Source organism: Hypoxylon trugodes, assembly GCF_022578975.1.
Source record: "Hypoxylon trugodes strain CBS 135444 unplaced genomic scaffold F4822scaffold_4, whole genome shotgun sequence".
In the NCBI taxonomy this organism is placed as follows: domain Eukaryota; kingdom Fungi; phylum Ascomycota; class Sordariomycetes; order Xylariales; family Hypoxylaceae; genus Hypoxylon; species Hypoxylon trugodes.
Window position 1 is genome coordinate 3,702,928 of NW_026250019.1, and position 24,198 is coordinate 3,727,125.

Sequence of the window (24,198 nt, forward strand, 5' to 3'; positions counted from 1 at the left end):
AGTAGGTTGTTGGATTAGCATTAGAATCATCCAACGGTTTCGCTCATCCATCAGCCGTACGCGATTTTATTGGCGATGTCTTCGTTGCGCCATGTGACAGCCCGGGCTAGATGATTTGTTCGAAGTATTTTGCTCACCGCTTGATTGTGTGCAGTTTGCCAAGAATTCGAACATAGAGATCCCCCAACCCTGCATCGCTAAAGAATCCCATTCATGGGGGGACATATCGCCACGGATTAAGCATCTAATTATTCGTGGAAATGGAAGGTTGATGCCTCATTGTGATACCCCTAATTGAGCTCAGATAATCACCGTCGCCATGCAGCTTGCAGCGGGTGCGACACGTGGATTTATGTAATATTATACAGGTAGATTAGCTGTAAGCATGCTCAGCCCTGAAAGCGCCATTGGGTCTTTCGTCCGCACCACCGCTTTAAATGCGATCTATTAATGTCGCACCTCGTACTTTTCGTCCGGGAGGTATAGGTGACGGTCCGCTCCTTTCTTTGTAAGGACAACCATACGGATAACACCTCCTGAGCTACCATCCCACTTGATCGCCTCTTGCAGCGCACCCTTGACGAAGTTAACAGCATCCTTCTCCTCCATACCTTCCTTCCAGTGCGCATCACAGTAACCGTAGATGTATGTCGAACCGGAACCGCCGATCGCATAGGCTTGTTTGTGTAGGGAACCGCCAAGGGGAATGGAATACACCTGACCACCGTGTCGCTCATCCCAACCCGCGATAATTAGACCCGCGCTACGAAACACAAAATCCATTAGTATCAGCTGTACTAAGAACATATTCTCAAGGTGTATTGAAGCCGTGTATTTACCTTAGCCGGTCTTTGTTGGAATAGCAAACCTCCTGGAAGATAGATGCTGCAGTCTGTGTGGTAGGCGGCTTGCCATTTCGCATCGCGAACATGCCCAGTTGGTATTGTACTATATCGGCCACGGCTTGTGTGTCGGCAGCCGAACCAGATCGGCAACACCAGATTGTGTCATGAACTTGGGTTAACTTGTCTGTAACTCGGTTCGCAATGTAGGCCCCGGTGGTGGTTCTGGAGTCGGCACCTGGAAATAGGCGGTAGTGTTAGCAGCTGCTCGAGAACAGGGAATAGGGATAATGATGCCCAACATACCAAGAATGACGCCGTCCTTGAATGTTACGGCCATGCTAGGATTGCATTAATTTTAAACGCCATCGTTAGATATCTGGGGGGAGGATCGAGCTTACATCGAGGTACCAAGGCTAGCGAACAGATTGTTAGCTCGTTATTTTACAACGGGACATTGCAATACTCACTTGACCTCACCCTTCTTTAACCTATCCATGTCCACATGGATTCCATCTGCTCGAGCGGTTAGCTGGTTCAGCTCTATGCCCAAATTGAAGCTCCCAAGAGCTCAGTCCAAGTTCCACATACCCTCACTCAAGACGCCTCTGTTGCCAAACTCCATTCTGAAAATACTGAAGGCGGAATCGGGGTGTTGATTGGTTTATAACAGTACCGGTTGGGTTGAAAGTTTCGTTTTTGGTGAATAAGATGGATGTAGCAGAGGAAGGTTGGTTGATGTCGCGGAAAGAGCTTCAATAATTCGTTGATGGATTGATTGTTTAACTAAAGCTCAAGGCAGCTCCGACGCGCAAGGCTAGGTCGGGAGTCGGGACCTGGGGTCGCCTATCGTTAGAGTTGGACAGGGATCCGTTATTAGTCACGTGCAGATATGTACCTAAGTACCTATACATATGAATATAGCAGATTAGAAGCATCAAACTTGACAAAATCACGATTATTCACGTGGTAACTAGTTGTACATATTCCATCGAGGATTCTGACAATCCGTGGTAGAGCTATCAGAAAGTACACAATAAATAACCTAACTCTCCCATAGAAGCGCGAGCTTTCAATATCATTTAAACGATGGAAATAGCTGATACATCGAAGAACAGAAAACCACAAAGTAGAAAAGGGGTCTGATATTTTATATTCCAATAATGAATGCCTATAATAGAGAACACCGGTCGCTATGCAGTAAACACAAGACAATTACACCTGATTATTACAGGATCAACCACCCTTAGTCAACCTACGGATGCAAATTAGTACCAACGAGAATTGTTCAGCGATCTTTTCAAATGGACGAGACTCACCCTTCCTTCTCTAGCTTCAGCTCTCCTATGCTTTCGGATTCTTCCTTCTTCTCATCACCACAACCACAGTCGTAAAAGTCCCCAAGGTTGTTGCAGTCGAATAAGGGCTTCTTTAATCTCTCGTTGACTTGGTTATGGACGAAGCATGCCCATCCTGCAGCCGCGTTGCGCGAACTGACCTGTGGCGGATACTTGGCAATTAACTGTTGAAAGTGTCGCGCACAGTCGCCACATGGGTATAAGCGTGCGAAGAGTTGGATAAACGTTTTGAGGGTAGCCGAGTCGTCTTCTGTAGGCTTTTCGGGGAATCGCGCCATCATCGTATGGAAGAATTTCCAAGTCGAGCGACCGAGTTCAGCTCTATGGTCATTTTATGTTAGTACAATTCGTATTATGTCTAATATACATCTTATCCTCAGAGAATGAGTGCAGAAAGAATGTAGAGATGCATACTTTATGGTAGCATTCTCCAGCTTCGGAGCTATAGCACCTCCTGATAGAATGTCGCTCGTCACTGATGCGAAGTCCGGCTTCGTGTTTTGTTTCGCATCTGGCTTTGTGTCTGGTTTTGTATCCGCCTTCACGTCTGTTTCCACGGTTCCCTTTATATCTACACTGGTATCGAGCTTTGAATCGAACTTCGTATCCGGTATCGTCGCGTCGGAGGCAGGTAAGGGACGCTCGGGCTTATTGACGCCTGGTAGGACTTGTCGGATTTGTTCCGTCCTGTCGCCAAATGACGACATGAAAGATAGAATTACAAAGCCCGCGATCGCCAAGATGACGATAACGGATAGATGCCGTGCCATTTCGGAGGGGAGAGATTTCGTTCTATGGGTCGAATGATCTGGTTCACGAAAGGGTGTCTGTACTATAGGAGATTTAATGATCGGGAGGGGAACTGAGATAGTAGCCCAGCGTAATTATGAACAAAATAATACTCAAGAATGATAATAATGAATTAAAGTAAAAGAAAGTTATCGCAAGTCTAAAGAACACGCTGAATCGTTCGACAAGCGTCGCAAGTTTGCTTTTCAGGGGTTCGTTTCAAGGGTTCGATTTAGCGTGGGTCTACCCAGAAAGACTTAACCAAACATGGAAATCAATAACCCCGGAGTCATCTACTAAATCCGAAGATCTGTACGGAGATTAGTAAGAACCTGTACCTATCCACCCATCGACCCCACATCGTAAAAGCAAGTTACCCCTGACAAAGTCATCCACCATTTCCAAGATTATTCCACCTACCACATATCTCGATCTATCGTGTATAACCTACATGACTCAGTACTTTTAAGACATACGCACTTATTTTGCAATACTACAAGCAGACTTAAAATTACCCAGATAAACAAAGTTCCCACCGAACGAGGACAACAGAACCTAGAGAACTGGCAATGCTAAGAGCTAACATGACAATCATTAGGTATAATCGAGCGAGGCTCTATCGACGGACTCTAGTTATTTGACTAATTGGTAAAGGGTGACTGGAAATATTAGCACTTGCCTAAAGATATAAAACGAGAATACTCATTCATGGTGTACATGCGCATCCAAAGACCCGTATAGACCGCCGATCAAGCGATGATACTTCATATATCTTGCGTTGGTTGACTCGCATACAGTCTTTCCTCATCGTGCATCCATTCTCAATATGCCCTGAATTTGGAGAATTCGGGGACTGTATAATGCCTAAACGCCTAATGACGACTGAACTCGTAAGTGCACTTCGAGGATGTAAGGAACGGGGAAATTGGAGAAAGACGCCCATCCTATACGATACCTACCCACTTCCAGGGGGTAGTTACAAGTGCCGTACGATTGAATGATTAGGGTCACATGTACTGTGTCCCGGTGGGAAGATTATCTTACTTAATTATTGGGTACGAGATATATCCACTTTCATGCGCACACGGCTCGGAGTCCCGAATCAATCCAGTTAGCGGTTCCCCGAGCAGCCCCTCGAGTGCCGATCCCGACAGCACATAGAGTAGTTCTCAGTTTAATTGGGAAAGACATCATTTGTGGCTTGCCTGGCGTCTTTCAAGGGGCCTACTCATTTGGTTATTACTCGGTGTGCGGGGGAGACTCATCTCACCAAAAAGCAATAGCAAGGGTAGAAAAACACGGGCGATGAGGCAAGTTTCTTGATGTATTAGTCAATTACTCTGTCGCGGCTAATTCATATGGCAGATGTGAATTATGCTCCAAGAGACATAACCAATGGTTGTGTACGTATTTCTACCCTTCCTAGGCTATACGAATAGCCGCGGAGACGAAAAAATGGTGCCAAGACCCTGCTCCAAATAATGCCTGCCCGCCGTTTCCGACCTCGATATTGTTGCATGTATGGAACAGTGGTAAGATGTATTGGTTAGGTGGGTTGGGAGCCGTGTAAGCCAACATCAACCTGGAATTCCTCGGCTCAACAGAGAAAGGTAATTCCGTAATTAATGATTATGCTTAATCGTCGCCGGGGTTGCCATTGAAGGCGAGCTTGTTGACGGTGCCGCTGGGGATGCTGGATAGAACATCCGAGTTGGCGGTGGAAGCGATGTAGCTGCAGAGCTCCTGGGGGCTCTTCTTACCCTCCAGTGCTAGGAGGTAGGCACCCAGACCGGCAATGTGGGGGGTAGCCATGGATGTACCAGAGATGGTGTTCTAGTAGAGAGGTTAGCCTAATTATCCGTGAAGGGCGGGAAGGGGGGCTTACAGTGCGGTCATTGTTCCAAGTAGATAGGATGGAGCTACCAGGGGCAAAGATGTCGACAACTGCACCGTAGTTGGAGTAGCTAGCACGAGCATCGGTTGAAGTAGTAGCACCGACGGTGCAGACACTAGGCTCAGAAGCAGGAGATGAAGAAGCAGCATTCTGGTTGTCGTTACCAGCGGCGACAGCCAAGAAAACACCTGCATTAATGATGGCCTTGGCAGCGGCATTGATCGACGACGAAGAACCACCACCAAGAGACATGTTCGCGACGGCGCCCTTGGCACAGGTTCGGGTTTTGACGTCCGAGGCTACGAAGTTCATGCCAGCGATGACACCGGAGGTCGATCCAGAACCGCTCGAGTCGAGCACCTTGACGGCGAATAGTTGAGTCTTCTTCGCAACACCGTACGTCTTGCTGCCCTATTAAAGAGGTTAGTACATTGAATTCTTAATTGTGGACAACAGTGTAACGAAATACGTACGATAGTACCGGCAACGTGAGTGCCGTGACCGTTACCGTCCGTGCTGGAGCGGTCAACGTAGTTAGCCGCGAATTCGGCACGGCCTTCGAACTCCTTAAGGCGATATTAGCATTCATCCGCAAGTCCCTCTCATGCGTAATACATACCTCGTGCGCGGTGTGGATACCAGTATCAATGACATAGGCGCAGGTTCCCTCACCAGCGGTAGAGTCGTAGACGTAAGTGTTGCTGCCGGACTTGTGGGATAGACGCGAAATTCCCCAAGGAGCACCCTCCTGAGTAACGTAGGCGTTGATTTTCATGACGGCGTCTTGCTCGATGAACTCGACCTGTTAGACAGTTGGACATTAGCCGTAGCCTATACAAGATGCCGACAAGTGACTTACGTCAGGGTGGTTTTTCAACGTCTCTAGGTGCTCGGTTGTTAAGCTGGAAGCAAAGCCCTTGAAGCCCTCAACATTGTATACGTGGTCGGCATCGCCCTCGAAGGTGCTCATGGCATCCTCAAGAGCCGTGACTCCCGAGTGCTCGTAGAGTTTGACAATGTACTTGCCCTCAATGAGCTGGGATCCCCGCGGCTTGACGAGAGGAGCTGGCTCGGCCCGCTTAGCTGGGGCAGCGAGTGCCAGAGGCAAAAGGGAGAAGAGGAGGGCTGTGATACGCATGTTGAAGCAAATTAAGGGGTAAGACTAGGGAATAAAGGGTCCAAAGTGGTTTCTTCGTGATTGATATGGGACAGGAGGTTCCTCTCAAGTCGACGGCATCGCGACTATTTATCATTGTGCTCGCCTTGTCTGAACCTCGCGGCAACTCTCATCCGATGATCTTGACTTCCCCTGGAAGGGTACTCGCAGATCTCCTATACTCCGTGGGGTCTTACTCGGCGGCATAATCGGAGAAGCTAGATGACGATGTAGTTTGTAATAAGTGACTATGCGAAGGGTATTGGACAGCTCCACTGAGGAGACCCTGATGACCTAGACGGTTACCGGTACCTTATCTGCAATCCCTGCTAGTTAAACGGCATACGTTGGCGACTTGTTATGCGGGACAAGATCCTGACGCTATCATGGGCTAGAGAAGCGCGGTAGCTATTAGAGCTCGGTTGTTAGGCATGGGGAAGCATTGATACCCTCCAGCACTTCGCCCGGAGGGATTGGCGGCGGTTGTTGGCTCCAAGACCTCTAGGGTCTTCAGGGGTCCCCTAGGATCTCCGGGGTTTAGGGCCATGGCTCCTGGCTAGAGGCTAGAGCTGGATCCGAACCGGGGATCAGAGCAAGGATTTGTCGACTTCGGGCGGCCGGTTGCAACACAGCCTAAGACTCGAACCCAATAGCGTGGGGAAGAAGATCTACCTAGCAGTATAACGATGTAGTAGCCGAAAGCTGCGCCAAGTCGTCTTTTCACGGAAAGAAGTCTCGAGCTCGCGTCGCGTGGTGCTCAATGCACGGCCTTCCTAATCCAGTAATTAGCCCCCTCCTATGTTCACCTTATCATCACTCAGAAGAAGAAAGGCCAAGAGGCCAAGAGTGAGCTTGTTTCTGGTTGCAGATTGTATATAGTGTCCTAAGAGAAATTATACGGCAAGTCGAGCAGGCTTTTATATTATACTACAGGTAATACGACATGATGTGATCCGTCTCGACGCCGCATTTACCGAAAATTCGGCATTGATAACCGCGGTTCGCAACTTCGCTTGTATCTTACAACATAGAAGACCTCATATTCTCTATAGACGATCATCCATAGCATAATAACCCTTATCAATTAGCACGTCACAAGCGGATATAGCGTGATCAATCTTTTAATCTACCTATCCAGGTATTTATACTTATAGAGTAATAGTATATCAAGGTTTAAATTAAGCTTATCTAAGGTCCCGCCGGCGCTAGGAACCTTATTAGTCGTTGGATGCCGGCTTTACCGGAAGGGAGGTACGGGACCATCGAATACCTTGGTCGCTAGTTCCTTCGGAGGCTATTTTCAAGTACCGTTACTGCCCCGCATCTCTACAGTGTTGTATATGTATGTGAGACATGCTTACATCGATCCATTACTTACAGATGCAATGCACTGTAAGATTGTATCACGGTAGGTTGGTGCATGTGGTGGGCAACGACTTTGCACGATTAGCTTTAGTACACTACCAACGGATTCTTCTTACCTATTGGGGTTTGGACGACGATCTCACCTTCATCAAGTAGGCTCATAAACCCGTCTCCAGTCCGGCTGGTATTCAGGACCACCCCACTGGGCAAGTTTAGATCAGTTTCTAGCGACATAGTAGTTATAGAATGCCATCATAGATTTTGAGGGTGACTTAATATTCGATGAAGGAGGCAAACCCACGAACTAGACACCTTCTTCGCAACATATGAATGCTGCCATACGCAATCAAAATCTCCTAATCGGCGGGTAGATTACACCCTCATTATCAAAATGAATTCTCACCGAATCATCGTTGTCAGATAGGGGAATATGGCCGTCGGACAAATCCGTCTGATGTGTGCATTATAGTTTTTAACGTCACAGGCACGAAGCTTTCAAGCTCCCCCTTGTCCTACTTCGTTCAGAAAATAGAACAGCGTTCCATAAGCTAGCAGCAGCGTAACCTCAAGCGCATTCTGGATCTCTCAATGAACCACACACGTTAGAAGCCGATGACCCGTCACCTTCCCAAATAAGATTGACATCCCAACCATGTCACCCAGGTAATGTGCCTAGAATGCGTCCCTGGCACAAGGTTAATATATTCGCCTGGTTGCTAGGGGAGCTGAGCTGACCGCATTCATAATTATAGTTCATAGCCTCGACCGTTCGGTATGTGTGGTCGATTATGAATGTTATCAATGGAAGATATGTTTTGTGGACGCAGCATTGAGTGCTATCGCTTCTAGTTATGTTATCTATCCCTGGACCTATCGAAGTAGGTTTGTCGGTATAGGTTCGGCATAATCATAACTGATGTAAATATCTCGGATTTCGGCGATAGCTGTGCTCGAGTGTAGAAGGCATACCCGGCTGATTGATAGGGCGTAACTGAGTCGATTTGAGATACCTACCATGTAGTACTTGGCCAGGGGCTCAAGCCAGCATCCACGAAGTTGGGGAACACAGGCTCGCACAATTTACTTAGGTAAGATATGACGACGGGTGCGCCTGAGCGGGTATTATGACTATCGAATAGCAAACAGATCCATTGCCGAGAAAACGTCAGTGGCGGCCATGTCTCATCACAAAATGCAGTATGTAGACTTATCAACGGTGGGACAGGTGGCCTGGAAACGTAGCTACCCGCGCCACACCAGGGTTAAATGTCTCACCTGGATTATAGCGAGCTTATACCTAGGCGTATGGCCTTTCTAATAAATACGCCCAACAATTGGCAACTAGGTGGTGCTAGGTATATAAAGAACCCACAAAGCTATTGTTCCAGAACATTGAGTTATATAGGAGCCAATCTATAGCTATACTTCCGCTCATCAATATGTGCAATTTACCTTGTTTTTGCACAATTTTTACTATCTCCAACGATGCTTGAGTTAGTTAACAACATGCATCGTACAGCTGACAGGGGCGGCATGTAAAGTTCGCGTCCAGCTCACTTTCTGCTAGATGCTAATTCCATTGGGAAAACATACCTATCTACTGATACTTCATTGACATACGAATATACATAGGTACTTGACACCCGTTCGTAATCAATCCATTTACGAGGCTTGAGATATCGGCTATATAACCAAAGCCAGCATGGATAGTACTAGTTTTAATATACTCTACACTATCTTAGTGATAGTCTTCACATTTGGATTCTGGATGCTCTACCTATGGTTAAAGAATAGAAAGAACATGCAAAGACAGAGGTTTGAAATGCAACCGCTGCCGCCCAATAGTAACACACGATCGGCAGCGCAGCAACCGTCAACACCGCGAGAGGAATTGGATTTGTTTGATAGGTACGTACCGACGTCTATACGCCGACCGCCACCAGCCCATGCACACCCGGGTAGGGAACCCACTCACCACCCCGTTCCCCATAGTGGTGAATCAAGGGCCCCGCTGCCTGCATATGATGATACTCGTGAGAGAAGCCGTGGCGGAAGTCACGCAAGACGTCCAACTGTGTCTCCGTTTGCGGACCCATCTGAGCTACAGGACATTACATTTGTGGTGTGAAAGATGATTCCAAAGTATTGGGTTCGTCATATTTCATACCTGTTTTATCCTAGAGCTGGACTCTACATATGAATTGATTAGATATTTAAGTAGGTATTTGAGTAAGTTAGGATTGACTTAAGAGTATTTGTAATAGACCTAATAAAAAAAATTAAAAAGTAATAAACCTCAACGGCTATGAACGCTTGTGATACTGTTTCTAGAGACTATGTTGTTGCTATTTATTGCTAGGCCCCCTTGAATGGCTTGGCTACCAACTAAGATGCTTTACCTGACTCGTGCCTTTAAACTAACACCATTCTTTCATGGTAGCAATTCACCATACAATGGCTTTGTATACCGATGAGCACGACTAAGCTAATTAAATCACAGGGAGGCTACGCATAGGAGCTAAAACACAAGTTTTTGAATAAAAAGGCTAATCATAGGCAGGGCATACCGTAGTAGGTTTGGGATTGAGTTATTACACTGCTCAGCTCATGACCGTTAGGGGTACCCAAGTACCTAGGTAGGTATTAAAGATCCCCATAACGCTCATCCACTATATCTCGTAGCGCGCCTGTTCTCTCGTCACGTTCCAATTGGCCATCATCACTCCATTCCATGCGAATGGAGAGGATATCTCCCAACTCGCGATGATACCTCCACTTCGAAAAGTCTCTCCATAACGCCTTTTCAATTCTATGACGCACTTCACCAGCGTTTCCCGGTTTCTCTAATGCTAAGCGTATGATGAGTTTCTCGCCGGATCCGTGGCAGCGGAGAACGCACTGAAATTGACTGGTAACGTCTGTTCCGACGGCGCTGTCGACTATGTTCTTGACGTACGCCCAATCTAGGGTGATATTGGCAAGTTCGATCTTTAGTGATTCCCTGCCATAGTACTTGAAAGTTTGAGATTCATAATCGACCCATTCGGCAACATCGCCAAGGGGATAGCGAATTATAGGCTGCAGTCGGCGCATCAAGTGAGTGATGACAACATTCCCTTTAATGCCTGGTTGCTTGATAATGGTGCCATCGTCTGCCATAATCTCTAGCTTCGCAACACGTTCGCAAACTTTATACGTCGGGTCGATATCGCATCCTTCGGAGGTCGTGATAGGGGCTGGAACACCTAGGGGACCTAGATCGATCTTGTCGTATAAAGGCGCAAATAATTTAGCGTTCGGAAATACGGTAAGCCATACCGAATGGAAGGCCTTAGGGACTGTTCTTCCGAGGTAAAGTATGATCGCTACGGACTGCATTGTAATGTGATACCTACTGCAGTGCTGAACAATTCGAGTCAGATCAGACATATCCCCAAATATGACGTTCGTATTGAACCCGATGATCTCTCTTGTAATCTGCGGCTCAGATCTTTCGTTCGATATAAGTAACTGGGCGCTCTCGGCAGGCGCATACACGCCGTTGAATAAATTGGCCATCTCCCAAAATCCGACCTGTAAATCACGGGGTGCCATGATGTTGACGATGCGATCGCCTTTCGCGAGATTCAAGGCCTTTGACCAGAGGATTGCTTTCTCCCTAGCAAGGTCGCGTACTTCATCCTTCGTCAAGTAGACATTGCTAATGTCACTAGCTGAATTGTCGGTGCAATAGACCTTGCCTTCGGTAAATGGCCTAGTCAAGACGTGGGAGGGGTCGATTCTCGCCAAAGCCCAGTAATGGCGTGCGCGGATTGTCGGAACGTCTTCTAGATCTGGATTGTCCTGTTGGACATCATGGTGCAGGTTCTGGTAATAGTTGGTGTTTTCTCTAGCGAAGTTAATAACATCCTGGACAGTGGGGATTTCCTCGTTATCCATGATTTAGTGAGAAGGTATAATGATCGGGCGGATTGATGGGAAATATTACCAAGATCGTGGGCTTGATATTTTCGGAGGTCAATGCTCGAAACAATTATGTAGAGATTTCTTGGATCCCTAAGTATGTGTGTCAGAGATAGTGACTCCATGCAAGTATCAATCGTGACTAGCGATGATAATAGTGATACGCTTGGTTTATTGCACGTCACCTACAATCCGGACTGCACAGCTGGCTGGGATCTTGGTCAGAAAATATTCTTCATCCTACTGTATAAGATTAGATGTTTTAATTCCATAATCATTCCCTGACTGTTTGTCGTACGATTGGATGGAAAGCGCATTCGATGTTCTGCGCACCTGGCACCCGCCTAAACATCAGCTCTTCCCCTCCGAGGATCTTCCTACTCATCATCAAGTTTCCATATCCAATGCTTGTAACTCCCGTACCTTATCACTTTTTGAAAAAATCATTCATTACAGCCTTCATACGGGCCACTGCAATACGGTCAGTAATGAATTCGAGAGGGACTTGGAGCGTCGAGACTAGCGTACAGACGCCTCGAATAGCAGAATAAGGAGGAGGTTATCCCCGACAACGTACCAGCGTCCGGGCATATTTGCGCATGTAGTACGATCCTGCCGGTCAAGTCCCCTTTCATAACTTTTAAGGCGTAACGATCTACCAGTGTCAGAAATATCTGCTTCTCGCTCTCAGTGAGCCGTAACCATAACACATTCGTCTCACATTCCTCCTTTAATTCGCCCCCTAACGATTCCTAATGGTGAGAGAGGCCATAGGTATGGAGCTGGGCACGCTCAAGTGCGTCTCCCGCTATAGCTTCTTTAACGGCGATCTCGGCGGGGGCCGTAAGAATCCCCGGCGTACGAATGAATGCTCCCCACTAGTTGCACATGATCCGAGCGGTGAAGAGGGAATCGGCCTTACCTACCAGCACCGAACCGGCCGGAGCGCATACACCTTTTGTTAGACATAATGAAACGGTATCTGCATACTTGCAAAATTCTTCTAGAGTTCCAGATCCGGCAGCTATTAAGACGGATATAAAGTGACGTTAGTCAAAAAGAATACGGCCTGCGGAACTGATCGGAGAACCTGGTCGCACATACCTATGGCCTCCCAAAGTGTCTCTCCGTCTAGATGAACAAAAGCAGGCGGTTCTTCCTTCTTCGCCCATTCGTAGATACGCTGCTGATCATCTAATGGCATCATAGTACCCATAAGAGTGTTCTGAAGACATATCAAAATAGCCTTGGTTTCATTAATGTTCGCAAGAGCATCTTTGATATCGTCTAGTGTTAGGTGATGCCTATTGAGTGGCTTGACGGCGTGCACCTCGGCTCCTTGGAATGTCCCGGCAAGGTTGGGGGTTTGCTTCACGAGGCTGCTTCGATCATCTACTATGGCGGCCATCGGTGCGGTGACTTCTTTTAGTAACGCTATCGCAAGTTTGTTCGCTATTTTATGCGAAACGACGAAGAGAGCCGCTTCTTTCCCGGTGATGCTTGCCATCCATGTTTGAAAATCATGTGTGGTATGATCTCCCCGTAAAGGATCATCACCAAGTTCTGCCGACTTGATAGCTTCGATCATGCTGCCTCACGCGGTCAGCAAATCGCCTCGCGAACAAGCTGAGAAGTAGCGCGGATAATTCTGGCAGCCACCCACTTCATTGTCGGAACTGTACACTCGTCCGATCGAAAGTCATATGCGTGGTCAGGTCGCTCGATTAGAGGGAATGTTTGACCACCATCTTCGCTTTGAGCAGGTTGTGCGGGATTGGGTTTTTCAGGATTAGGCTCCTTAGGATCGTATTCTTTGGTACCTTGGTCTTTCATCGGGGTATCCATGGCTAACAAATCGTATGCGTGTGGTTGACTGAAAACCAATAATACAAGATTAAGGTAAAGTAGAGTGTAGTGTGTAATGAGGAATGTGCCAAGCAAATCCTCTGGGTGCAATTGAATGATACTTACACATAAGTCCTTTCTACTAAGCACCTGCCTCTTCATCCATCTCACACCATTCCACGAACAGGCAAGTACAAGCGTCTAACCCAATAACTTTATCAGATACTAGTCGAAGGAAAGAAAGTGTAGATAGAGGAATAGTACTGGAAGTCCCTTACTGACCAGGGCGCATACGAGATAACCACATGCAGGCCAGAGGCATAGACTATTACTTGCGTATGTACGTACCTAGATAGGTAACATTTCGGATTAGACTTCGAGTCGACATCGATTGCCATGCGGAATCTAAGTCTTATTATCCATCGTATATCGGCAATGCGATAGTGAATAGATAGAATTGCCCTTTGACGTAGCGCCGATTATGGGCTACCCTTTTACGGCGGAACATATGCTGCGAACAACACAGCATCGTATAACCGATTTAATTGACATTCCTTTCTCCGATCTAAATCTCACTAACCTCGATAACCTAGCTTCGTGCCGTTGCGATCACGATTGATGTAGAATTGGGTAGTTTTGGATGGATATCTTAGGTCAGGCGGGCATCTAGACTAGATGCAAGGCGGCTCTGCTTAATAGGTGGAAACATAAAGAGGGTCAAGTTCGAGACCATGGTTTTGAGGGTTACTAAATAATTCTAGTTTGAATTAGTTCACCAGCGACGAGCTGAGTTAGTCAGGTACAGCAACTATTCAAGACGTTCTGGAACATATAGAAACTCGAGATGGATACCTAGGTAGGTTAGGTCAATACTTGATGTATGGACAATGCACACAGAAAATCCACAGCGGCTCGTTATGTGATAAATTGAATGTAGTAATTAGTCGAAGGTATTATGAACAAAAGAAGCGATGATACATGACGCCGTGAGACGCGTTTTGTCTGGTAATAAAGCAAAGGCAATAGGGGAATCAATCGTCGTGTAGAATGTCAAATCAGAAGGCTGTAAAAATCAGAATTTTCGTGACTGAAACCAGATCAGCCGCCTATCGTCGGGTCCACCTAGGTGAACCAAGGAAAAATCGAAAAAATTAGATGAGATTGTCAGTGATCGGCTCGTTAGGTGGCGGCACCACTCCCACTCGGTCCACTTAATGCAGCGTCCGCGGGATGCTTTCCTGTGTATTCCTTGATTCGTCTCGGTTCTTCCAGTAGCTCCCAGGCCCTCTCCTTCTTCGAGCGACGACCCACATCTCCGGATCTTTCCATATCCTCGAGGTCGCTAACATCATCGGAGCTAAACGAGTTGGCGCTGGGGCTACGGTTCAGCACCATGTTGACCGTCTGGCCTTCCCTCTTCTTCACCTTTCGTTGAGCCGCCTTGAGATTTTGATCCTCTTCATCGTCGCAACCTAGCGCTACGACACCTAGACCAGGAAAATTACGCTCCAACAACTTCTGCAGATCAGGTAACACTGATTTATCAGGTCGATATGTACCGCTATCATTGTCAATGACCAATTGATAGTATTGCGGCTTGGTTGGCGGAGGGTCATTGGGTGGGCCGCCCTGTAAAATTTCCTCAGGATGAGTAGGCTGACCAGGATTAGGGTCCTCAGTTACCTTGGGCTTTTCCAACCTTCGAATGAAGAACTCGCCCGAGCAAGCAATATAAATCGCAGCATCACTATGCATAGTATGCTTACTAAGAAGGTCGATACCAAACTCTTTGCCAGTTTCTGTGAATCGCAGGATTCCATCTAACGTAATAACGTAGGTGAATAGTCGTCCGCCTTCATCAAAATGGGCCATCTTCAAGAATTGGAGACTTGCTTCCTCCGAGCACGGTTCGAAAGTGCCAAAATGCGTTCCTTTGTCGAAGTTGTAGATACGGTTATGTTGGTGGTGGAGAGCCTTGTTCAGAATCTTGCCGCGTAGTCCACTACTCTTGAATAGGAGACCAATGATAGGTCGGAACTCAACATATCTGTGGTACAATCTCTGTGGGACTGGACCAGCTAGCTGTATTTCATTGGCCTGGAAATCGTACTTCTGTGTCCTTCTTTCTGTTTTCTTGCTATTGCTGTTGGATCCAGACGCTGCAGCCGTAGATTCGTGGTCGTTTGAATCCTCGGCCTCATCCTTATTGACCTTGATACCGGTCATTCGGCCAATCATGGGGGAGAAATGCTTGAAATAGTACGTTGGGCCAGCTGTGTATATCTGGCCATGCGGCGGATCAGACTTGCCTAAGACGATAATACTCACATATAGCCTCGGGGTCATGGAAACGTCTTTGCTGAAGACGCTAGTGCAGGCCTTGAGAATGTAGGCACGCTTGCTGCCACTACGTTTCTTGACCTCGAATTCCTTTTCATGGTACCCCTCCCAATCCTCACGTAGAGGATGGACTTCTATCACTGTATTACCCAATCTGTCATCGTGGTCTGGCCAGTCCTCGTCGTATAATCGGCACTTAAGCTTAAATCCGGACGGTGGGACATTGGCAACAATCCATTCTTGCTCCCACCGAGGCTCAATGGCTTTTCTGATGGTGCGCGTACGGTAAACAAGATCAGGATCTTCTTTATGTCGCCTGGGTAATGAAGTGGTGAGGGTGGCGGTCAGGAAGGGATCTGACGTGCCTGTGCTTATGTCGGCAGCAGGTAAATTTTCCGCTCTATGAAATACAAATTTCACCGTAAAGCCAGGAGGCGCATCTGGAAATGGGGTGGGGTCGAAACCACCAGGAGGCTTTGTTTTGGTCTTGATCTTTTCCTTCTGTTCCTTGAACCTGTTCTTAAAGGTGCTACGACGAGGAAGGGGACCATTTTGCTTCTCATTGAGGCCATCAGCATCGGTGTGCGCATTCTCTCCTCCATCTTGATGTGTATGGTGATCGTCGGGGATATGTTGGCCACTTTTTTCATTATCCACACCGTTAGTGGTTCCTGGTTGTGACGGCCGGTCTTGGCTAGGGAGGGTCGAATCGGCTTGCCCGTCAATGGGGGCGGAAGTAGGAACAGACATGTCGAATGGGCAACAAACTGTCGAATGATGTCACAAATCGTAATCTCTCTCGGCCCGTTCGTTGGACCCAATAATATGTAAACCAAGCCAAGGCAAGGCGGTTGAAGCCTTCCCTACTGATAATTGGCAATTGGTAAAAATAAGATCCTTGTTGTGGTTCGGGATTCCGAAAGAGAGGACGCCAAGGTGGCAGCTGGCGGAGAGGAGTGGATGCGATGATGCGGTGGTTTGGGAGGTATTTCTCGGCGATGATAGTAGAATCTCTCTATCTGTCTTGGTTCCACACGATCTTTAGGTAGTCTTGGTAGGTTGATAGGGTAAGGTACTTGGAACCTCGGAAGTCGGGACTCGAATGACAAAGGGACAAGAATCGATAAACAGAAGGGGGAAAAGGAAAAAAAAGCGGCACTGTTGCTTGATTTGCGCAGAAACCTGGGAAGCTTGGCAAATCAATTACTGTGATGCCAATGAAGAGGCTTTTTGTGAGAAAATTCCCGAGATCATGGCCAAAAGACCCAATTGATGATGATAGGGAATAATACAAACAATATTAAATGAAGACAGAAAAAAAGAATGCGATTTATTACGCGACAAAATCGTTGCCTTCGTCTATTATTATTTTATGTATGAATTGTTGTTCATCCATGCCGCTTTGCCGATTCAATGTTGGGTTCTTCGCCCATCAACATCTGACATGTACCCACGTACCGAACATAGGTGTGGCTGTGGAAGTCGGATGCTACGTCACAATTTGCAATTAGTCAAACCTTAGGGAGGAGATAGGACCAATCAAATTGATTCATTATCATCGCTGTAATATTTAGCGTCGGATAATTTATTCATCCTACCCGAATAGTCAATTCCAGAGGCATCCCATCCCTAGCGCAATAGGTCGATCATTCGAGGGCATCGCTGATGGAAGTGGCGTTGCTATGGATGTTAGCGGGGCTAAGCAAGCACGCACGCAAGCACGTTGAACAAGGATAGCTAACGATGCCGACCTTCCGATCTCTTGTCTAAAATCCTTAAATCTTGCCAAGACATCCAAGCACTTGCAAAATACAACCCTTTAGTTCAATTGGCACACCTCAATGTTGATCCAATACGCCGTGTTAAATATTAATAATTCTTACCTACTTCATAACGCCTGACCTTTCGCACCTAAGTTGTCCTGCCTGTTCATGAGTTAAAGATATCGACCCCGATAATCGTTCAATGTTCGCAGATAGCACGCATCATCCCCCAAAGCTGAAGCGGTCCATCTTGGATTCATAAGTACAAAAGAATACCATTCAACTCAGATCGTCGCTGTCTAAGCATCGAAACTAATGAGAAGTAGCGACCGTATCGATACGGTTTCCGTTTCTTCTAATGGTATTCTTAGGGTGATAAATGATATTTAAACGTCCGCTGGCAGCCATATTCATGCTACGGGGATTACCTGGTCCGCCAATACGCACATTTTTAACAATGCGACATAGACATCGAGTGCGGTGACACCGTACATATTAAAGACATCTTCATACATCCTGTCTATAATATTGATTGCCTTGTTCCATGCGGTTATGTCCCATACTATCAATGGTGCAAACGCCAGCTCTACCGGGAAATTTTCTCATACCACTGGCAATCTCAAACACCTAAGTTCTCACTATTCTATACTACCTAGGTGTGGGAAGGATCGCATTTGGCTCCATATGGCCGTTATTTACGTCAGTCGACGGGTATTACCTAACTAGTTAATTCAAACTTGAGGACAGCCGAATTTATCACCCCGAGCAAAATCCACAACATGACCAAGATGCGACCCGCACTAACTACCTAGGTAAACGGCGACTCCCCACGATAAGTATTTGCCCGTTACCGCGATAATCAGCATAAGAATCCAGTCTCATTCAGACGTTCTGCAGCATATTATCTTTTGTCATTCAGTTGGGTTTAGGACAAGCAATGACCCAACGTAGAAGAGTAGAAGAAGTTCTATTTGATAGAAGGAACAGCTCAACAAAGACGCGAATTCTTCGACAGCCTACCTGAGACACACCATCATCTAAATAACAGTTACACTGCTTGGCCAACAAATCTCGCCGAATACTCCAGTAATATATGACAATTTATTGTTCACGCAGACGAGAACAATATGATGGTATGCGACCGCCACCGGCCTAAACATAACTCCAGACTGCGTACTATCGGCTGTGGGATGGAAAAAAAAAATTGCATTACTAATGAATAGTCGACATCTACTGGCTGCAAGCGGAATTGCGGTTGATGCTTTTTAATTCTCATGTCTGATCACCAATTTGCGATTTAAGACAACTTGTTTCATTGGCCTTTGACCCCTTTTCCTCCATAACGTCATTCACACGGCTGGCAAGCTCCCGCTTCCGCGTTTTCAATTAAACAGATTGACTGGAACAGCACAGTTTGGTTCGTATTTTCGTCAAAGCCAGCAAGGTGTCAAGCTGGCACCCGCATCTCCGCAGCGGTCACTTTCCGGGTAGACTTGTTGCTTCTTCCAATGCTTCCGCCACATGAATAATGAATTAACGCCAGCACTGACACCAATCAATAGCGCCACTCCACATATAAGGCGCTATTATTGTTCAGTTTACAGTTGGCGTCGGGCTATTTGTCAATTTTCAGCTTCGGGCTTCGGTGTATCTTCTCCACGTCCAAGACGCTAACTCAAGCCTGTCTTTTACTTTCTAGTATACTTCTGAATACGAATTATGACTGTATTTTTATAAGCACTAACAAGACATTGACTAAAAAAGGCTTGCAGTCTGTCAGGGGTAGAAAAATGAGGTTGCCGGATCGAGACTACATTGTCTACCGTGTGCCGAGGCATGCCCTTCCCCTTTTCGAGGCCAAACAGAGGTGCGTTTGTAAGTGGTGTTGTCATACGGGCTGCCACCGCGCCAGCTTCCCCGGCGAAAACCTGGGGTAGGTATACGCAGTGAGTATTCCTCCAATGACTCTCCAGTTGATTATTCTTGTATAACCAAAATTCTCGACGACGGATGCAGCACATCTGTAGCTCTCCGTACACACAGAGGGGAAGCCTGTTAAGCCAAGGATGTTAGTGTCAATAGTACGAAGCGGGTCCAAGCAGGTGGTGATGGATACGAATTCCGCGAATAACAAAGAACTATTCAGACATTTTATTCCACAAATGCGGGTATTCTCGTACTTCTTAGATCGGAGGATCTATGATAGCAAGACCAGGTACTCAGCTTCACTTACCAAATCCGGTTACCTCGTATTTCTTTCACCATCCATCTTCCTGGTTCCCTGGACGGTGCCTGCATGTAGCGCGCGTGGATTCCGTGTCTAGAGCAGGCCAAAAGTCCCAATCTCAACCGAGATTTGACATTGGGATTGCTAATCCCTGCATGTCCCGCCCAAATAAACAGTAATGGTCTGAAAACGAACCCACAAAGAAGAACTGTGGGTAGACGAACCAGATGCCCGGAACAGTATGGAATAGTATGATGACGGACTCTAGGAAGCCCACAAGGCTCTTGTTTTTAAAAAGCCGGCTGCTTTCCAGCATGCATCCTTTTCGGCTTCTCCCCTTTCTCTCTTTCTTATCACATTTGATTGTGCCTGCCAATCGCTCTTATCTCGTCTTGTGAGCTTCGCAATCGCTTGATCAGTCTAACTTCAGTCATTCGCTTGTCGTGAAGGAAACATCATCAGTATGGTTCGTCTAATGAAGTACGCTGGCGCTAGCGCCCTGCTAGCTGCTACCGTGAGCGCCAACTATGTTACGAGCTCGGCGTCCGAGGAGGATAACTGTGAAACCGAGACCTACAGCGCGACTTCGGTTTCCTCTGCTACCACCACCTCTTCTGCTGCTGGATACCCCGCTGTCACATACTCAGCCACTCAGTCAACCAGTTCGGAAGAGGATGACTGCCCTCCTGAGACGGAGACCGAATCATATAGCGCTACGTCCCCCGGTTACCCGGTCGTGACCTACAGTGCCAGCTCTTCCAGCTACCCGGCCCAGAGCGAGACCGTCTCGTACCCCGTCTACCCAACGGGATCTGAGAGTGCTACATACCCCGTGTACCCTACCAGCTCTGTCAGCGCCTCCTACCCGGTCTACCCCACTGGCTCTGAGAGCGTCTCTGTACCCAGCTACCCAACCACCACTGTTGTCCCCACTTACCCTGGTGGCCAAACTCTGACCAAGTACACGACCTACGTCTCTACGATCACCTCGTGTGCTCACTCTGTTACCAACTGCCCGGTTGGATCAACCACAACTGTTGTTGTCCCTTGCTCTGAGACTGAGTCTGAGTCTTACCCGGCACCAACCTCTGAGGTCTACCCTACTACCGTTATCTCCGAGACCTACCCCGCGGTGACTCCCTCTTCCTCTGCTGAGACACCTGTCTACCCTACCAGCGAGGTTGCACCCACCTACCCTACTTCCTCTAAGGTCCCTACCTACCCAGCTGAGACCCCCAGTGCGCCGGCATCTTCCTACTCTACCGTCGTTCCCACATACCCGGCTGAGACTCCTGCCTCATCCTACCCCATTGGATCTACCAGCCAGGCTGCCCCTACCTACCCCGTTGGATCTACTAGCCAGGCTGCTCCCACCTACCCGGCGGAGACCCCCAGCCAGTCGGCTCCTACTTACCCGGCTGTCTCCGAGTCCGCTCCGGTCTCGACTCTATCCACTGTCTACTCCAACACCACCTACAGTGCGACAAGCCAGACCGCCGCCTACCCCACCGAGACCCCGTCTTCGACATACACTGCGCCCACCACCATCCCTACCGCGGGCGCTGCCATCGTCGGGTCCAGCGCTACCGGCGCTCTCATCGCCTTTGCCGCTGTCTTCCTCGGCCTCTTCTAATGGATATGACGTGATGGAACTTGGTTATACGTGGATCAAGGGAAAATAAACGAAGGAAACTGAACTCATGTTGGATACGATTATAGTTGTAAACATTTTCTTCTAATATGTATGAGAGCTTATGGCTGCATGACGATGTGGATGCTCTTGTGCTACTTTTAATATTCGATTACTTTATTGTAAATATATTCATAACTTTATTGGAATGTCCAGTTAGTTGTTCCTCCGTATTGTCTGCCTCTACGTTTATGTCTTGGTGCAGTGAATTACTGGCAGTGAAATATGTTTCTTAAATGTCTATTGAGTACCTAACGGTGGACCAAACTGCTGCTGATATAAGCACTTGCATAGAAAATCAAATATACGTCCATGAAAATGGCAGGCTACTATAGGTTAGGCGCAATACCCGTTTATATCCCGAACTATGTCCAGCTGATAATCGGTCGTGTGATGTAAGCTTTCCGAGCGATCCGCAGCCCGCTACAACGCATGCCGATGAAAGGGTTCCCTTGGCATGCAGATATGTTTTTGTAAGATATAAAATCATAAGACTCTAGAAGGCATTAAAGGAGACAATTATTTTATAGTGTATTGTCTGTCCGAGTAAGCCCTGGCAATAAATCAGATACTTGGGTGTATAAAATAGGCCGTCTTGATATAGTGAACTGCAGTGAATCTATGTACCTAGGTATGTATAGTCCTGTAATCGAATCTACCGCCTGCAAGCAATTTAAAACTTTTTAAATTGACAACGAATAGCACGGTTGTGAAATGTCGTACAGCATATTCGTAGGCACCGAATCGTTCTACTCCATACCTTAGTAGGCATGTGTAGATTAGAAGTTGCAAACCAACCCTCAAGTTAAAATAATATCCCTTATAATATATTGTAACAGAGGGCTAAGCGCTTCAAGTGCTTTTATATGTTTGAGTAACGATAGATCGCTACGCAAATTCCGGCACGTAAGTAGCCTTCAAGCGGCAGTAGTGAAGGAAATTGGCTCGCAAACACTTTCAGGGGCCACGACAGCCGCACGAGAATTGTGTACTACTTGGTGTACCATAATATTGTAAATCAACATTGAACGCGGCTACTACCCGTAGCTAGTTCCATGTATGGCATAGTAAAGAAAATGAAAACGAAAAGAAATGGTGTGATGAGTAACAGAAGGCGTTGCGGCGGTGGTACGGGGTGGGATATTTTCCAAATAAGTGGTGGCTGAGATAATAACTCTTAGACTGAATAGGTAGTTTCAAGTTTGCGATACGGTATTGTAAACGACGATACCTACTTAGATACTCAGGCAGGCAGGTATATTAACCAGATCGAGTAAGCCGCATAGTTATAAGGATGGAAGAATGTTTGATATCTCCATAACTGAGGAGTACTGATTTCTAGAACGACGTAGCGGCAGGATAAGGTAGCGATCTGCGCTTTTTGAAGAGTTCGCTGCTGGTATAGTTGTAAAGTAAAATATTTCAAACCTTCTGGTGTCCTTCATGCAGTATAATAATTAGTCTCGCAGCATGTGGTCGTCTCCCCCTTTTATCCCCCTTTTATAGGCGGGCCAGTGCTGGCATCTTCTCCAATATTCCAAGGATATCTACCTAGATCAGAATGATCGTACGATACGGCCTTTGCCGCTTCGTACAGCACTCATGGAACATAGGTAGGGAAATTCTAGGTGCCCAGAGCTACCTAGATAATCGTAGAGATTCTCAGGGGTATATCTAGGTGGAATCGCTATCAGGGGGGATATTTATCGGCACTAAGTTTGCTATCTCCGGAATCTAAGAGCTACCAAGGATCGAGAAACCGGGAAACTTACCCCATATACTTATAGAAGTACTTGAGACGTGCCGGAAACATGCAGTTACTTCTGTAGTCTTGGTGGCTACTAATAAGTTTGGTACTGGGGCAGTGCCAATGGGATCGTTGCTGAAGGACCCAATGACGCGCGGCTCATTCTCGACCCCATACCCCAATGGCAATCTATCGTGGCTCCCCTTCTCTTTTCGGGTATGCTAGCAACGGGTTCTCGAACCTTTCCGCTTGTTGGGTTGGCTTCTTAGTGGTTCCCGTCCGGCTTGCCACGCGCGTCTCTGCCCATCTCGCAGCTTGGATGACTTACAGATGCCGATCTGGGTAGGAATACAGTAATACACGGCCAAGCCCCGATGAAGCGTCACCCTAGGGCTGGATCACTAGAGTCGTGGCGATGCAACCAAAAGTTTAATCCGACGTCCATAGCATTCCTTAGACAGAGCCGCATACCTAAAAGAAATGATAAGGAAGTTTTCGAGTCTCTGATTGGGTGTATGGAGGGTTAGTCAACAATCGAGGTCTCTATGCGCTCTATTGTCGCTAGGACTCGAACTAATCGATTAGAGAGTAACAATGAGGTTATGCCTAACGAGTGGCGTCAATCAGGTGCAATTGAACAACATTACCAAGAAATTTGATTGAGTGCAGATTCTCAGGGGATGCGAAGAATGAGGGATGAAACTGGACAAATCAATTTTTTCCTGTCAAATCTGGATTTGCGGTGTATTCGAGTTTGCGATCTCCGATCCGAGGCGACCCGAGAACAGTCGGTTAGCCGATTGTCAGAGTGACGAGAGCTGTAAAAGTAGGATGTTCAAGTCTGTCACAGGATCAACTGCGATCGACATTGGGATCGTTCTGATGTTACCGTACACGATACTAGATACCGCAACTCCGTATGTAATGCACGCCGAATGAGTAATAAAAACTGGGTAAGTACTACGATCAAGCGAGGACAAACATGGCTAAGTAGCGCCATAGTTCGCGAACTACTGTATGGTATCACGAGACAAGAAAGAATGGGAAAGAATACCTAGGTAGGTAAAGAAGTGTGATTTCTAAGCTGAAATGTTGTAGGCCCGAGGGTCCGGTCCCGGCAAAGCCGTCGGTGGAGAGATGATAGGCGCAAACAGGGTAGAAAGCCGAACTGCAACAAGAATTATCTAAAGATAATACGAGGAAGCGAGGAGAAGAATAA

The 24,198-nt window shown here is 47.0% G+C and overlaps 6 protein-coding genes across 6 annotated transcripts; all 6 read right to left on the minus strand.

The window, feature by feature from the left end:
- Positions 1-447: 447 nt before the first annotated feature.
- On the minus strand, positions 448-1,467 carry F4822DRAFT_428702 (proteasome A-type and B-type; the record flags this gene model as incomplete). The annotated part of the gene is made up of 6 exons (XM_051460955.1): positions 448-763; positions 840-1,080; positions 1,149-1,183; positions 1,244-1,258; positions 1,313-1,358; positions 1,434-1,467. 6 exons carry the CDS (start codon positions 1,465-1,467, stop codon positions 448-450), a joined length of 687 nt encoding a protein of 228 aa, XP_051316140.1.
- Positions 1,468-1,764: 297 nt separating this feature from the next.
- Positions 1,765-3,199, minus strand: F4822DRAFT_401693 (ERV/ALR sulfhydryl oxidase domain-containing protein). The gene is made up of 3 exons (XM_051457968.1): positions 2,615-3,199; positions 2,162-2,521; positions 1,765-2,097 (listed from the first exon to the last, which is right to left on the minus strand). Exons 1-3 carry the CDS (start codon positions 2,968-2,970, stop codon positions 2,079-2,081), a joined length of 735 nt encoding a protein of 244 aa, XP_051316141.1. The 5' UTR covers positions 2,971-3,199; the 3' UTR covers positions 1,765-2,078.
- Positions 3,200-4,624: 1,425 nt separating this feature from the next.
- Positions 4,625-6,021, minus strand: F4822DRAFT_428704 (subtilisin-like protein; the record flags this gene model as incomplete). Its single annotated transcript, XM_051460956.1, has 5 exons — positions 4,625-4,822; positions 4,875-5,294; positions 5,357-5,449; positions 5,503-5,685; positions 5,743-6,021. 5 exons carry the CDS (start codon positions 6,019-6,021, stop codon positions 4,625-4,627), a joined length of 1,173 nt encoding a protein of 390 aa, XP_051316142.1.
- A 3,913-nt stretch (positions 6,022-9,934) lies between these two features.
- On the minus strand, positions 9,935-11,479 carry F4822DRAFT_401699 (uncharacterized protein). Its single transcript, XM_051457969.1, has one exon. It carries the CDS (start codon positions 11,341-11,343, stop codon positions 10,048-10,050), a length of 1,296 nt encoding a protein of 431 aa, XP_051316143.1. The 5' UTR covers positions 11,344-11,479; the 3' UTR covers positions 9,935-10,047.
- Positions 11,480-11,794: 315 nt separating this feature from the next.
- On the minus strand, positions 11,795-13,212 carry F4822DRAFT_428706 (beta-eliminating lyase; the record flags this gene model as incomplete). Its single annotated transcript, XM_051460957.1, has 5 exons — positions 11,795-11,838; positions 11,945-12,109; positions 12,290-12,391; positions 12,472-12,956; positions 13,031-13,212. The coding sequence occupies 5 exons, from the start codon at positions 13,210-13,212 to the stop codon at positions 11,795-11,797; spliced, it is 978 nt and encodes a 325-aa protein (XP_051316144.1).
- A 501-nt stretch (positions 13,213-13,713) lies between these two features.
- Positions 13,714-16,579, minus strand: F4822DRAFT_234258 (uncharacterized protein). Its single transcript, XM_051454188.1, has one exon. The coding sequence runs from the start codon at positions 16,300-16,302 to the stop codon at positions 14,392-14,394; it is 1,911 nt and encodes a 636-aa protein (XP_051316145.1). The 5' UTR covers positions 16,303-16,579; the 3' UTR covers positions 13,714-14,391.
- Between the last annotated feature and the right edge of the window lie 7,619 nt (positions 16,580-24,198).